This window comes from Passer montanus, unplaced genomic scaffold, assembly GCF_014805655.1.
Source record: "Passer montanus isolate IOZ18808 unplaced genomic scaffold, ASM1480565v1 scaffold86, whole genome shotgun sequence".
Lineage (NCBI taxonomy): Eukaryota > Metazoa > Chordata > Aves > Passeriformes > Passeridae > Passer > Passer montanus.
The window spans coordinates 1,020,341-1,034,521 of NW_024373923.1; the positions used below are offsets into that span (position 1 = coordinate 1,020,341).

The window sequence follows — 14,181 nt, forward strand, 5'->3', positions numbered from 1 at the left end:
TACTACATCCAGCCCTGGGGTGCCCAGCTTAAAGAGGACGTGGAGCTGCTGCAGCCAGTGCAGAGGAGGCACGGAGATGCTGCCAGGGCTGGAGCCCCTCTGCTCTGGAGCCAGCCTGGCACAGCTGGGGCTGCTCCCCTGCACAAGAGAAGGCTGCAGGGACACCTGAGAGCCCCTGCCAGGGCCTGCAGGGGCTCCAGGAGAGCTGCCCAGGCACTGGGGACAAGGCCTGCAGGGACAGCACACAGGCCATGGCTGCACTGCCACAGGGCAGGCACACATTTTGGGATGTTGGGCAGGAATTGGTGTCTGGGAGGGTGGGCAGGCCCTGGCCCAGGGTGCCCAGAGCAGCTGTGGATGCCCCTGGATCCATGGGAGTGCCCAAGGACAGGTTGGACAGGGCTTGGAGCAGCCTGGGATGGTGGAAGTTGTCCCTGCCCAGGGGAGGGGGTGGCACTGGATGAGCTTTAAGGTCCCTTTCAATTCTGTGAATTTACTTTTTCTTCCATTGGACTGATAGAAGCACAGAAGGGAGCAAAGAGAACCCTTTCTTCTGCTCCAGAGAATTCTGATAAAGAATGTTAGACGTGAGAAATAGAAATACCTTGGTCTCAGAATGGGTGAAGCACAAAGACATGACAGTGGCAGATCCTCAGAGAAGAAATTATTTCAGCTTACAGTCTGCAGGGTACAGGGATCTGAACATGGGAGAGACCTTCAACATGAACCTTTGTCTTCATAACATAAAAGGAGGCAAAACAGCTGATGGCCTTCCATGTCATTATTCCCATAACCACTTGTGAAGAAGGAAACTGAGGCAGAGAAGGGGAATTTGAGCAGCTCTAAATTTTGATATCTAAATAAAGAACTGCAGGCAATAAGGCTTTTGATACCTTCAGTGCATACACTGGGCATAAGATGAGAGGGGAGACAGCCTCAGTATGAAATCTTTTAGCTCTTCTTATGAACGACCAGGGAAGAACCTGTCAGGAAATCAACTCCCAGGTGTCAGAACTCATCCCTCATCATTGTGGCATCCAACCCAGTGTAAGGAAAAGGCAGTTCTGACAGTACTCTAACGGTGAGCAAAATTCATCAATCACTTGAAATGAAGCAGATCAGAGAGGGACAAGTCAAATACAGTCCCAGAGCTGTACTCTTCACACTGTCAAAGATGCTTAAGAAAGGGGAACAATGAGAAGGAAGAGGGCTACAAAGTAAGAAAAATATTTCATTTATTTCAAGAAAACCATAGTATCTGATCCTCAGTATTCTGCAAACAGGAAAGGAAGTTTCCAGAACAAAAGAGTTTGAGTTGCCATAGCAGACCTCAGCTCGTACTCAGAAGGAGCTGAGTAGGGTTAATGTTTACCCAAAACAATTATTTGGAGGTGAGTGAACAGTAAGGAAAAATTGGAGAACACTAAAAGAGGCAGCCTGGTACAACACTTTTAGAAAGGCCCCACACTACAGAAACTCTGGAAGAGGGGCTTTCAGCAAGAGATGGGTGAGCAATGCCAAAAGCACTGGAAGAACTAAGGCTTGGAAGCAAGACCAGCGTGTCTGCTTTGGCACCAGAAATGGAAATATTAGAATGGAGCAAGATCAAAGGGAAGCTGGAGACAAGAAAGACAGCTTGGAATGAGCAGAGGACTTGGAGGGGATGGGAAAAAATAGGAAGAAAAAGACAATCATCCACATCCACATGGCTTCTAATGATTCTCTGATTTGGCAAACGCAGTGAGTGTTAATCTAGAGCACCCAGTGGAACCTTCTTGTAGTAATTTGAATAGCTGGCATGTGATCTACTTTTAAATTTCCCAAAGCCAGTTCAAGGGAGAGGTGAAACCTATAAAACTGCATGAGATGGTGAGATTTTATCTTCTGTAATGATGGGTGTATCCTGGGGAAATGGCATCTGCTCACATGGGATGTACTCTATTGTCTGCAGATCTGCAGGGAAGATAATTCTCTCGACGGCTCCGTCATCCTCCGATTTATCCAGCCAGCGGCCACAGGGAAACTTGAGGCACTGTCCCAGGGATGGGGCATCAATCTCCACCCATTCCAGAAACCAGCCAGTTGAATTACCTGTGGTGGAAAGATAACAGTGAATTACCCACAAAGCCTTTGCAGACAACAGCAAATGAATCACTGCACCTCCGAGAAATAAATCTTTCTGTCTTTTGCCAAAGGGAATGTAGAATATATGGTGTAAAGATCACTGGATGCAATTGCCCAGGATTGAGGTAAAATGCTTCACATTTCTATAAATGTCAGGCTAAAGATGTGTGAGTGGAAATGTTAATTACTGCATCACTTTTATCAACTGGCCTCTGTAATAATAAAGAACAGTTAACAACAAACCTCTTATTTAATGACCCATAGGGGAAGAGATAAATGCATAGCTCCACTGCCTCCCTTGTTTGTAGCAGATACAAAGAAATCTGTCTAAAAAGTAGCCAAGACTTGATGATCAAAATACCACCAAAAGCTTGATAAAGAAGTGAAGCAAGCCTACGGGTCCGATTCAATAAAAACAAATATGGAGTTTGGTGGTATCTGTGAAATCTCTCTAAAGATGTGGCTACAGAACTATAAAGACTCTTGCAGAGGGAGAGGATGCAAAGCTACCTCCAAGCTGGCACCACTGAGCTCCTAATATCACATGGGAATGGAATCAGCATCAAAGATAGTAGCAGCAGCAGCAGCCAAAGTGACAGCAAGGATCTGTCACCAAAGGTTAAATTACGTTTGGGGTCTTGGAGGCAGGTTATTTTATACAGCAACACACCCAGTGCACTAGAAACACTGCATTACAGAGCAGATTATCTTACCTTTATTGTCATGGCCTATCTTGATTTTTTTCAGGTCTCCAATGTCCACAGACTCCACTGTAAACTCATCTACCTTCCCACGCTCAAATTTGTTCTTGTTAATCTTTGAGGCCTTTAGGCTGACTATCCCTGTTGTGGCAATGCAAAAGGACATTGTTCAGCATGTGAAACAAATCCTCTGGGAATGTCAACAGTGGAACGAGGGAAGTGGCTAAAATGCAAAAATTGGCTTTTCATCTCAAGATCTGAGCTTTGTCCCTCCCTCTGAGCCCAAGTCTGTATCAACACCCAAAATATACAGAATTCCTCCCTTGAATGATCCTCTGGCAGTGCAACAGGGACGATGTTGTCGTGCTGTGCTCGCAGCTAAAGAAATCAGTGTTACCCATCAGTTCCCTGTCACTCTCACAGGCATCCCAGCCACTGCACACACAGCTCAGCTTCTTCCAAGAGGATTTGCTCATCAGCTGATTAAATACTTCTGGGCCACTCAAAGAGGCAGAGGAGGGTTGGGTTTCAGGAGCATGCTGATTCATTGCTGAGGAAAGCAAATCATCCAGTGCATTCACTGCTCAATAATGTAGTCCCAGTCAACTGTGCTGTTTCTATAATTGAAATTAAAACCTTTAGACCAGCAGCTGGTGCAAATCAGCATCGCAAAGCTTGGCAGTGATTTACAGCAGCTGGTGCTGTGCTCCAAGTTACCACGATGTGTGCGCTGACTGCGAGAACAAGAAGTTGAGCTAAAAGGAGTGAGAAATGGGAACTGGGGAAATGAAAAGAAACCATGACCTGTCTTTTCAGGTGTCAAACAGGGTGTTGCTTTCCTTTTCCATCATTTGAAGCCATACCTGTATCGTCTTTACTTCCGTAGAGTGTGATGAAAACGTTGGCATCTGTCCCAGCATTCTTCTTGTCCCCCGTTTTCACTTTCACTGTGTATGTCGTGGATTTAGCTGCCAGATAAAATATCTTAATTTAAGAGTGTGACGTCCGACCAGGAGCTAACTCTACTCTTCCTTGCATAAATGTGTGCTTGGTTTGAGTTTTGTTTTGACTGATCACAGCAATGCTGTAATCTCCAATTCCTGTCCTATGCTCTGGTAGCTCTTGAGGTGAGCTGTGTTATCTGGTTCCAGAATCTTCTACTGCTCCAGTCACTCAGCACATTGCCTGCATATCTACAGATAAGAAATGTGCTCAGGCCTCCCCATTTGCTTCCTGGGAACCTCTAACCCTCCTCAAAGCTGCCTCTGACTGCAATATTTCATTTAAAAAAATCTATATATGCCACTCCCCCCCTTTATTTCATTGGCATCAAATAATACATGTGCACATAACACATACCAGAAAGTGTGTACACTGACATATACAGTTCATATTCACAAACACACCTTTCAGAACAGCATCAGTAGGGATGTTTTTATCATCTAGAAAGTACAGTAAACTCATAAAAAAATCTCATGGAAAAGTCTAATATGGTCTTCACTCAGCTGCTATAACCTCAAGATTTCCAAAATGGAATAGTTCCTCCTTAGTTGGACATATTTTTCCAAAAGAAACCAGTGAAAATTTTGGGCACTCAGCACCTTGCTGAGTGTGTCCCAGCCACCCAGGAGTGTGTCACTGCTCTGTGGTTACCATGCAAACTTATTTACAAGTGAGGCAAAGTTGTTTTGGAGGACAACAGACACAAGCAGAAAGATGGAAAGCGAGACAAATTTAAGTCCCTTCTCTTTCTCTGGGTGTGTTTCCTCTCTGCTCAGTTTCATGTTGGAACATTTAACCATTACAGTCCATGATGTGAAATGAATGAGATTTGTTCCTTAGATACTAGCAACCAATATACATTTCCATTCAAAAATGAGGACTGAACATGTTACACATCTTCCTAGCTTGTCACTTAGGGTCCAATCTTGCAAGATGATTAAATCAACTGAAAATGAGGAGGGTCCACTCCTCACAGTCTGACACACACTTGACACTTCATTCATGCCTGAAAATTTCATTTTGGGGCAAAATTACTCACAGCACAGTGAGTAACTGCTACTGCTAACTGCTAATGCCCTCAACAGCACTAACAATCTGGTTCCTTTCCAGCCCCACACTGGAAGAAATTCAAGGCCAATATATACATTCCACCTTTCTGTTCCAGGCCCAAAGTTGCAGGAGACTGGCCATCATTTTCTGAATCTTTCTTTACAAATGCTTCATCCACTGGGACCAGCTCCCTGGCAATCTGACCGTCATCTTCCTCGACTGCCAACCACCGCTGGCATGGAAAGTAATACCTACAAAATGACAGCACCCGGTGTTTACACAGGACTTCACAGGCTTTAGTAACATAAACAAGCACAGATCAGAGGCTACTTGAAGAAAAAAAAACCAAAACAACAAGATTACTCAAGGCTGAGAAGTACATCTGTTTTCATCCTTGAGATCTGGTGTTGTGGGAGCAAAATCCATAAATAGGTTAAGGAGCACATACTGCTAAGTGCTGTTTCTGGGCTGCCAGCCCCACATGGTTGATTCATTTTAATTTCACTCCCAGAAAGAGATCAGTAACTTGAAGGACCTCCATTCTCCCAGGCATTTTATGTTTATAAAGACTGAACCCATCTTGTCCTTAAGAGTGGTCCCACCCATCGGAGTATTGTGCAACATTTAAGCATGTGATTTCCAGCAAGATCCAGCTCGAAGGCAAGCATACATTTCAAGTTTTGAACAGCCCATTCTTTGCTCATCCAGCTGTCTGTGGAAATCATGAGAGTTTGCTCAGACCAGAATTTGCTTTTGGCCCAGATCTTTGCATTAAGTAGAAAGGGCAAAAAAAAAGTGAGCTCAGAGACTTCCAAAGTGAGGCCTAGAAGGGAAATGCTTGAGTGCAGCCTCTGCTCCAGGAGGGAGAGATGAGCCCATCCCAAGAGAAACAGAAAAAAATTGAGGTTGCCTTCCAAACACTGCTGGTTCCCAAATTGCAGAGGTGCTGGGACAGCAAACCCTGCCCCTGGTACCCCAGAATGGCCCCACACTCTGTATGAAGGCACGGTGACCACAAGGCTCCCAAAGGATGGCCATTCCCTGAGGAGCTGCAACAATGCCCTCCCGCATCTCTGCGTCCCCATGGCTTTGCAGGCTCCTGAGAAGGTGGGCCCTTTCCTGACCCTGTGAAAAGGGCACAACAGGCTCCTCACGTGGTGCTCTCTTTGAGGTCAATAATCTCCACCCTCTCCAGGAACCAGCTGGGGCTAGTGCCAGAGTTATCGTGGCGGATCCGCAGCTTCTTCAGCTCGCCCAGGTCAATGGCTTTGATGGTGAACACGTCTACCTGCACAGAAGGCAAGAGGCAAATGGCTGTGTTTCCAAGAAAGAAGGGAAGAAAGGCAGTAAATATCCAAGGGTAATCTTTTTTGCCATTAAAACATGTCTATTTGTAAGTTCTCTTTGTACTCTTTGTGTGGGTGTACAAAAATAACTACAGAGCTCTGAGGTCTCCCATTAACACTCATGTTTGGCTCCTACAACAGCCCTAGAGCTGCTCCCCCCTTCACTCCTCTCTTTACCTTATCCCAGTTTCAGCTTCCTGTAAGTTTAACTCCTCTCTGCTAAATATCATTCCTTTCAGGCTTAATACTTTCCCACAGATTGAATCTGGAACCAGACAAAAAATATGTTGACGCCATGGAAATTCTCCTGCTCACCTCTGTATAGAATCTTTGAATATCCACAGCTGGAAGTGTTCCACAAGGATCACTGAGTCCGACTCCTGGCTCTGCATGCGACAGCCCCAAAATGCAGCCCATATGCTTTATTTCAAATATTTCAGAATTTCTTCCTTTTGTCATTTACCACAACCAAGAGGATCATTTATTAACTGTGTTAGTGTGACAGGATGGCCCTTGTTATCATAACAGTTTAAACATCTTAATGTGATTAATATGTTGGTAGACTTTGGGTTTGTACTCCCCAGAGTAAGGAGCATTACATTTGCAGCTTGGAGCTCTTCCCACTGAATGAAGAACCATGTGCAGGTTGCAGTTTCACCAGTGCCAAGCTCATAAATCACAGCTAACAGCTTGTTTAACAACCTTAGGGCTCTTTTTTTTCCTGTGGTTGTAAGTTTTCCACAGCTGCTTTTTGTTTCTATAATTCTATAATTCTTCAGAATTATTCCTTGAAAAACTCCTGACTATAATAGATTTTTGTTAATTGTTCATAAACTTTTATAGCAAATACCCAACATACAAGAGATGATCTTTAATTGGATTGTATTATAATGTAATTACAGCACACTGTGTAATATTGCTTTTATTCCCTGGCTGGTTGGGTAGAACATTTAGAATAGTTTTTGCATCTAAATATCTACATGCTTGAACTGCCTCAAAAATACCCTCCAATATTAATTTAAAGTTGGTAGGTTTTAAGTATTCCTGAAAGGAAGCATTATTACCAGAATGCTTACAGGAAGCAGATATAGAAAGTGGCTCCAACATAGAATTGTGTTCAGTTTATTATTCAAATGAGTCTTCCCTGGAAAATGTTTTGAGGCATTTTGCTTTATATTTTTCAGGGAAAAAAAACATGTTTGAGAGAAGTGAGAAGAAAGTGTATTGAACGGGCAGCACGTCAACTGAGAGAGCCCTGCCAGCCTCCTTCTCGCTTGAGTGAGTGGAGTTCATGCATTACCTGTCCTTTCTCAAACTTGTTGAGGTTATTTGACCTTTTCAGCTGGCGCTCACCCGTGTCTCCTCTTTCCATGCCATAGATGCTCAGGAAGACATTAGCATCTGTCCCAGCCCCCCACACAGTCCCAGTGAGGACGTGGACTTCATACGTATTTTCTGCAAGTAAAATAGCAAAGGCAGGTCAGAAGGATCCCAGAAATGGCCATATTTCATCAAATCCATGGCTCACCACAAAAGTGTGTAACCCTCGAAATGCCAGCACAGAAAGAGTTTGCCTGGAGTTTGTTGGTATCTGCATTAAAACATGAGCTGCTCTGTCTTCCTCCAGCCCCTCTCCTTGGCCAAAACAACAATCACATCTTGCTGAACTCTCAGCCACAGTGGGACCCTCTGGAACTCTTGATCCAAGTGCCCCAGATGACCTTTGGTGAATCCTATAGAGGTCCTTTGGGATATTCCAGTTTCAGGCTGTCTCATCCGTGCTCTGCCTTAGTTTACCCACCTTCCTCTTCCTCCCAACTTGATCCACCACATATCCAGTTCATGCCTGGGGCAGCGGGGTGGTTGTGGGGGATAAATGGTCCTGCCAAGTGTGGTTAGCATCCCTCAAGCAGAGGCTGGACACACACACACACACAAATATACACATGCACATTCCCTGTGGTATTTACCCTCCAGGTCAGATTCTCCATCAGGCACCAGCTCCACCACGAGCTCCTTATCCCCTTCGTCCTTAGCCAGCCAGCGATGTGCCACAAACGTATAGACATCCATTCCTTCTTCCTCCTTGGTCTCCTCCTCTTCCCCCTCCTCAGACTTCTTTTTCTTCTTATTGTTTTTATCAGACCCCTTTGTTTTTGTGGCCAGGCGCTTCAGCGTGACGCTTTCCAGGAACCAGCCATCCCCAATGCCTGTCCCGTCGTGGCCTATCCGAATCTTATAAATCTTGCCAACATCTGCAGCCTCTCTCTGCCACCAAGGGAAAGTCAGCACCCAGAGGGATAGAAGACAACCTTAATTTCATAAAGTGTTTTCTTAAAAAGGAGAAGCACGGCCTCCACCACACAAAATATCCAAGCAAGGATAAGAACAATTTCTTAATGCAAGTTTACACTTTCCTTCCTGCTTTTCTATTTCATACTTCCCATTGCCAAATCTCATCTGAACGGATTAAGCTGAAGACATTCAGAGTAGCCATGGTGAGGAGAGGAGCTAAATCCATATTTATTGGGCTCCCCACTTCCTTATTGCTCTCCTTACCTGTATTGTCTCTGTGTTGTCACTAAAGATGAATATATGATAATAACACACCAAGTTTTTACAGATTCTCAGCGCATGAGGCATTTTGAAAATTAATAATAAGACGCCTTTCATACTCAGCACAGGATATGAACCCAGCAAGAAGCAATAATGGTGTAGTGAAAAGGCAGTTAACTCATACAGCACGATCTCTGACACAGACTGTGGGTTTGGAGTGCCCTTCTCCCTCCTTCTCATCTGGAAAATTAAAGAAGTATTTTCTCACTTTCCTGGTGAGCAGAGAGGATACAATCATTGGTGGGTTACAGTGCTTCAGTGGCAGAAGGCTGATCAGTAAGAAGATTTACATCCCTCTAGTCAGCACAGCAGACACAAAACCTTCTTGGTTTAGATTATCTGTCTGGATTACTACCTAATGAAGTTGGATAGAAGGTTTTACTCCACACAATCCTTCAACAACCCATGACTTGTTTCTGATGATTGCTTACGCTGCTATGCAGTGTTTATGTTATAAAACTTGCAAACATTTGCTTCAGGCTGAAATCTGGCACTTGGCATGTAAGGTTTTAGTCTAGAAGCGTTTTGTAGATTAAAACAAAATCAATTGCACAGAAGATGCTTATCAGAAAACTGAAATTGATCCCGCTGTCCTGACATAAAGAATGTATCTTTCCTTACACGGCTTTACTCTTAGATTTACTGTAATCATCCTGCATGACTTGTCCATGACTGATGGCATTTCCTATTATCACGTAGCTCACAGAATCTTATTTTTGCCTGTGTCTTTTTGTAAACATTCATATCATGAAAGAGATAGACAATCTATTTATTAATGCTCCAGAGCTTCTGCCTTGTGTGCTTATAAAAAAATCACAGAAATGGGCATAATTTTCAAATCTGGCAATAAATATCAGAGAGAGGATATAAGCAAAGCTATGTAAACAGAACACTGTACATATGTCTTTATTATAAATCTGATATTGGCTAATAGCTCTTACTCATAAATTTTAGAAAGCTTATTTCCTTTAAAATCAGAGAAACCTAATCTTAAAATTATAGAGAGTTTTTAAAAAGCAAACATTTATAAGGTACTAGTAATTTCAAATCCCCAAAAACTCATTAAAAATAGATAAACATCAGCAACTCCATTCGGTAAAACAAGAAAATGAGGCAGGAGGAGGTGAACTGATCTCAAAAATACACAGTACAAAACTGGTAAACTGTGGATAAAGGCCCCTCCATTTGGCCACTGACAGCAGGAAGGAAATCCCAGTCTTGATGATTGAGAGGAGCTTCAGCAATTAGCTCCAAGCTTGACTGTGCTGAGATAGATTCAACCTCTGTGGGACTGCAAATTCACAAGAGGACCCAGGCACTGCTGTGCCCAGTCTTGTGCTGTGAGCACATGTGAGGATGTGCCCTAAATCCTGCTTCCACCTGGACTCTGCTCCACTGTCCAGATGTTGGTCTCTCCTTCACTACAGATGTGGCTCTGACAGAGCACCCTGTCTTTGCCCTGATCCCACATCAGGACAAGTGCCAAGACAATTCCTGGCCCCTAAACCGTGCTTTCTCTGGGCAGAAACCCCAAGCTAACAAGGCAATAAAGAACATTGGTTCTCAATGGTTCCAAAGGGAGAGGATGCCTGACCACGTTGTGATCCACACTCACTGGGCAGCCTCGTCAGCCCAGGACATCTTGATGAATTATCCAAGTCCTGGCTCACTCCCCAGAATTATGTGGGAGGTTCCTCACCCCTCTAAGCACCCTCTTTGTTGCTGAGCTGCTCAGAAAGAGGTGTGGGCTATGCTGTTTAAACCTGAGTTTTTAAAAAGCTCTGAATTCTGAGCATCCTGATACCTGGAGGACTGAGCTGTGCACTGAGAGTGCCAGGGCTCTGCAGTGCCTGCTGGGACAGTGTTACAGGCACTGTAAAATCCATGGGGCATTCACACATTCTCAGGAATTACAGCTGCAAACCTCTGCAGGGCTGACATCTGTACCCATAGTTAATAGTATGTGTGACCACATGCAAACCTGTGATTCCTTATATTCTCATACTAAAATTTTTCTTTTCCCCCCAGCTACACAATGAGTATTGGCAATAACACGTGGTCAGGGCCAAAGTTTGAGGTCTTTTGAGATCCTTTTGGAAGTAAATATAAACAAATACTGTTATTAGAGCATAAATTTCAATTACACCTATGCTAGTAGCACCTCAGAAGATGTAAATCCTTCCACAAAACCCCATAAAGGAATAAAAAGCCTTCCAAAACTATGGTAGAGGACAGTAGATACTGCCAGACTTGCAATTTTCTTGAAGTATTTTAATTTTTTTTGTGTAGTTGGGCCAGTTACTCTATTGATGTCTAAACTTTGGCTGATAATTTCTTTCCCCGCTTAGAAGTGGCAGTGGCTGCCTTCATCATACCTTGAAGATATCTGTGGCTCCCCTTTCAAAGTTGTTGGATCTGTTTTCTAAGATGATCAATTCCGTTTTGCCAGTCTCACCATAAATCTGCATGAAGACTTTGGCGTTGGTGCCTGCGGCTCGCACGTCTCCAGTAACTACAGACACCTCATAGTTTATCACTGGTCCAAAAATAAAGCAATTAAATCAGCAGAGAAACTCAGATAACAACATTCCTTGGGGCTCAGGTTCGAAATTAAATTACCTTGTCTTAACAAATGCCCATGTAGCCAACCATTTGCTCTTATCCGAACTAAATGAGAGATAACAGAACTCTTCACTGAGGACTAACCTAACAGTTTTCCTTTTACAAGTGTTAGCCAGTGTCAGGGGGGTGCAAAACAGAGCCTTAAAAGGGAATTTTGTTTCAGCACTAACTATAGAGTGGCTGAATGATCTCCTTAGTACAGTGCAAGGGAGGGAGTTACAGAGAGCAGGGGAAAACACACAGCATTCTTTCTCAGGACCCAACAGCAAAATTTAACTGTAGCCTTAAAAGAAAATGGGTCTACTGATAAAAGTGAAGTGGCCAGTAGGGATTTGGCACTTAGTTATCAAACAGCTTCTCCTTTCCAGGAAACAGGGTAATAAAGACAGGATGGGACATGTGCTGGTGCATAAAGAGAAAACAGGAGTGGGGCAGATAAATGTAGAAAAAAGAAGAACCCACTGATACTGCAGTGAAGAAGCACATTGTCTTGTGCTGTGCAAGTGCTGCCCAGGATGTAAATTTTTCATATGGTCTCAGGAAATGGAGATGAAAATCTCTGTAATCTTTTTTCAACACTTTCAGAAAACATGAGGAGAATATTTGACTTTCCTCACCAATATAAGCTCGTAGGAATGGTGACTTTTTGGTTTTGGTGTCTAAGACAGGGGTGACCTTGCCCTGAAGGATGGGAGCGATACACATTTAGCCCTAGCTTTAAAGCAGCACGTCTTCTCTTACATTTCTCAATAGGCAAAATCTCGCTTGGGTAGACCTCCACCTCCACCCTGCCATCAGCCTCATCCTTGTCAAGCCATCGGTTGCAGGGGAACATGTACTGCCTTCCCTGGACTGGAACTGTGATCTGGACACTGGCCAGGAACCAGCCGGACCGCAGACCCACGTTATCGTGCCCAATCAGGATTCGGTTGATCTTTGGAGAAAGCAAACAAAAACCCAGAGGGCAGGGAAAAACCCAACACAACGGAATTTGCTTAATGTGAAACAGTCTCCTTACCCTGGCACGGTGCTCTTCCACTGTGCTCGTGTAAATAGTTTATATAAGGATTTAACTACAGACTTAAAACACTCCTCACACGCCAGCATACACAATACACTGGTGTAAAGTCTATGTAAAATGTATCTCTTAATATCCAGTGTGAATGTCAAAGGCTCTTTCATCACCTTCAATATGGAGTGTTATTTTGATCCTGAATTCAGGCACTTGCACAAAGTATAGAGCCACATGCAATTGATTCTTACCTTTCCAATATCCATCATATCTAGAGTAAACTCATCCACTCGACCACGTTCAAAATAATTGCCTAGATCATTATCAGAGACTAAGAGAGGCTCTTTGCTGGAGTCTGCTTTTTCACCGTAGAGTTTGATGAAAACCCTGGAATCTGAGCTGGCACCGGGGATATCTCCTGTCTTCACGCTGATGTGATAACTGACATCTGGAGGAAGATGGATGCACAAAACACAGACATGTGAGTGGCACTTCCAGTGCCCAGCCAGGCAATTGGCTTCTAACAACTGATAGGGGATGAAGGCTCCAGATATACATAGAGAAAGGACTTTGCCCTCCATCCAGCATCTTAGGGCCATGCTGGAGCAGCTGTCACACCTTGGAATTATCCACCAAAATAAGAAGAGATCCAATAGTACACTGGTAAGCATAAAATATTCTATAGGCCTCCCTCTCACTGTTAGATGATTACCCAAGGCATAAAAATGCACTTAGGCAAATGGGATTATTTCATGACTTTTATACTTAACAATTTAATTCAATAACTTTGACCTTCTTTTTTTATTTTTTATTTTTTAAAACACAACAACCTGCAGTATGCAAGCACCATTTGCTAAAGAAAATTGTAGCATTGGAGCCCTGGTTCTCCAGAAAAGGACAATAAAATATTTTTGGTGATTTTCTTTGGAGAATGTCATTATTTTGTGGCATTTACTCTACTAAAACAGTGGCAATTCAAGTTCCTTCAGGGAAAGATATACAAGAAAGCAGTTATTAAACAAATCACAACTTTAAAAACCAGTGTTGCTTTCTACATATATAATGTTGCAATTATGTTCTTTGCCCATTCATAGACTAGAATTTAAGAGTCAGAGGCATTTCTCCCAGCATGACCTACTGAAGCTTCTTGCATAAGAATGGCAAAAAAGGCCCAGTAGATTTACTGGGAACTGACAAGCATTATTAAGAAGAACAAAGCAAATAAACACACCCATGTACAACTCAAACCCAGGCCTTTTTTCCAAGCTAAACTCACTTTTTAGCAATGGTGACTCCCCAGCAGGCACTAATTCTCGGACAATCTGACCATCGTCCTCATTTTTGTCAAGCCATCTGGTTTACAAACAGAAGTAAGTTATCTTTGAATAATTAGCACCTGTTAGACCTTTCAAAATCTACGCTGGCTTCACACATAGCCCATATCCACACTACAGTCAAACAGATATTTTTAGAGGGCTCTGTATCTCTGTTATCTGAGCAGGGACTTGACCAGACCATACGGCAGCCACGTTTTAAATCTCCATCTTTCCAAGAAGAGGGACCATGAGAGCTCTGCTCGCAGTAGATAAGCTTCTGCTGTGATGTCCATCTGCCTGAAAAGCACAAACTCCAGAACCACAAGTTATTCCTGTGAACAGCCAGTCTTAGTGTCTTGAAAGCACTGACCTTCATTGACCAGAAAGATTTG

At 43.4% G+C, this 14,181-nt stretch overlaps 1 protein-coding gene across 1 annotated transcript in view; it reads right to left on the minus strand.

The window, feature by feature from the left end:
* The window catches only part of LOXHD1 (lipoxygenase homology PLAT domains 1), a 149,898-nt gene that overhangs the window by 66,838 nt on the left and 68,879 nt on the right, over positions 1 to 14,181 (minus strand). The window contains exons 16-26 of the mRNA XM_039733354.1: positions 13,750 to 13,826; positions 12,725 to 12,921; positions 12,203 to 12,395; positions 11,215 to 11,375; positions 8,194 to 8,491; positions 7,524 to 7,678; positions 6,032 to 6,165; positions 4,980 to 5,128; positions 3,689 to 3,793; positions 2,838 to 2,966; positions 1,927 to 2,091 (exon numbers count right to left, since the gene is read on the minus strand). Coding sequence (XP_039589288.1) covers positions 1,927 to 2,091; positions 2,838 to 2,966; positions 3,689 to 3,793; positions 4,980 to 5,128; positions 6,032 to 6,165; positions 7,524 to 7,678; positions 8,194 to 8,491; positions 11,215 to 11,375; positions 12,203 to 12,395; positions 12,725 to 12,921; positions 13,750 to 13,826 — 1,763 coding nt within the window. The remainder of the gene's footprint in view (positions 1 to 1,926; positions 2,092 to 2,837; positions 2,967 to 3,688; positions 3,794 to 4,979; positions 5,129 to 6,031; positions 6,166 to 7,523; positions 7,679 to 8,193; positions 8,492 to 11,214; positions 11,376 to 12,202; positions 12,396 to 12,724; positions 12,922 to 13,749; positions 13,827 to 14,181) is intronic.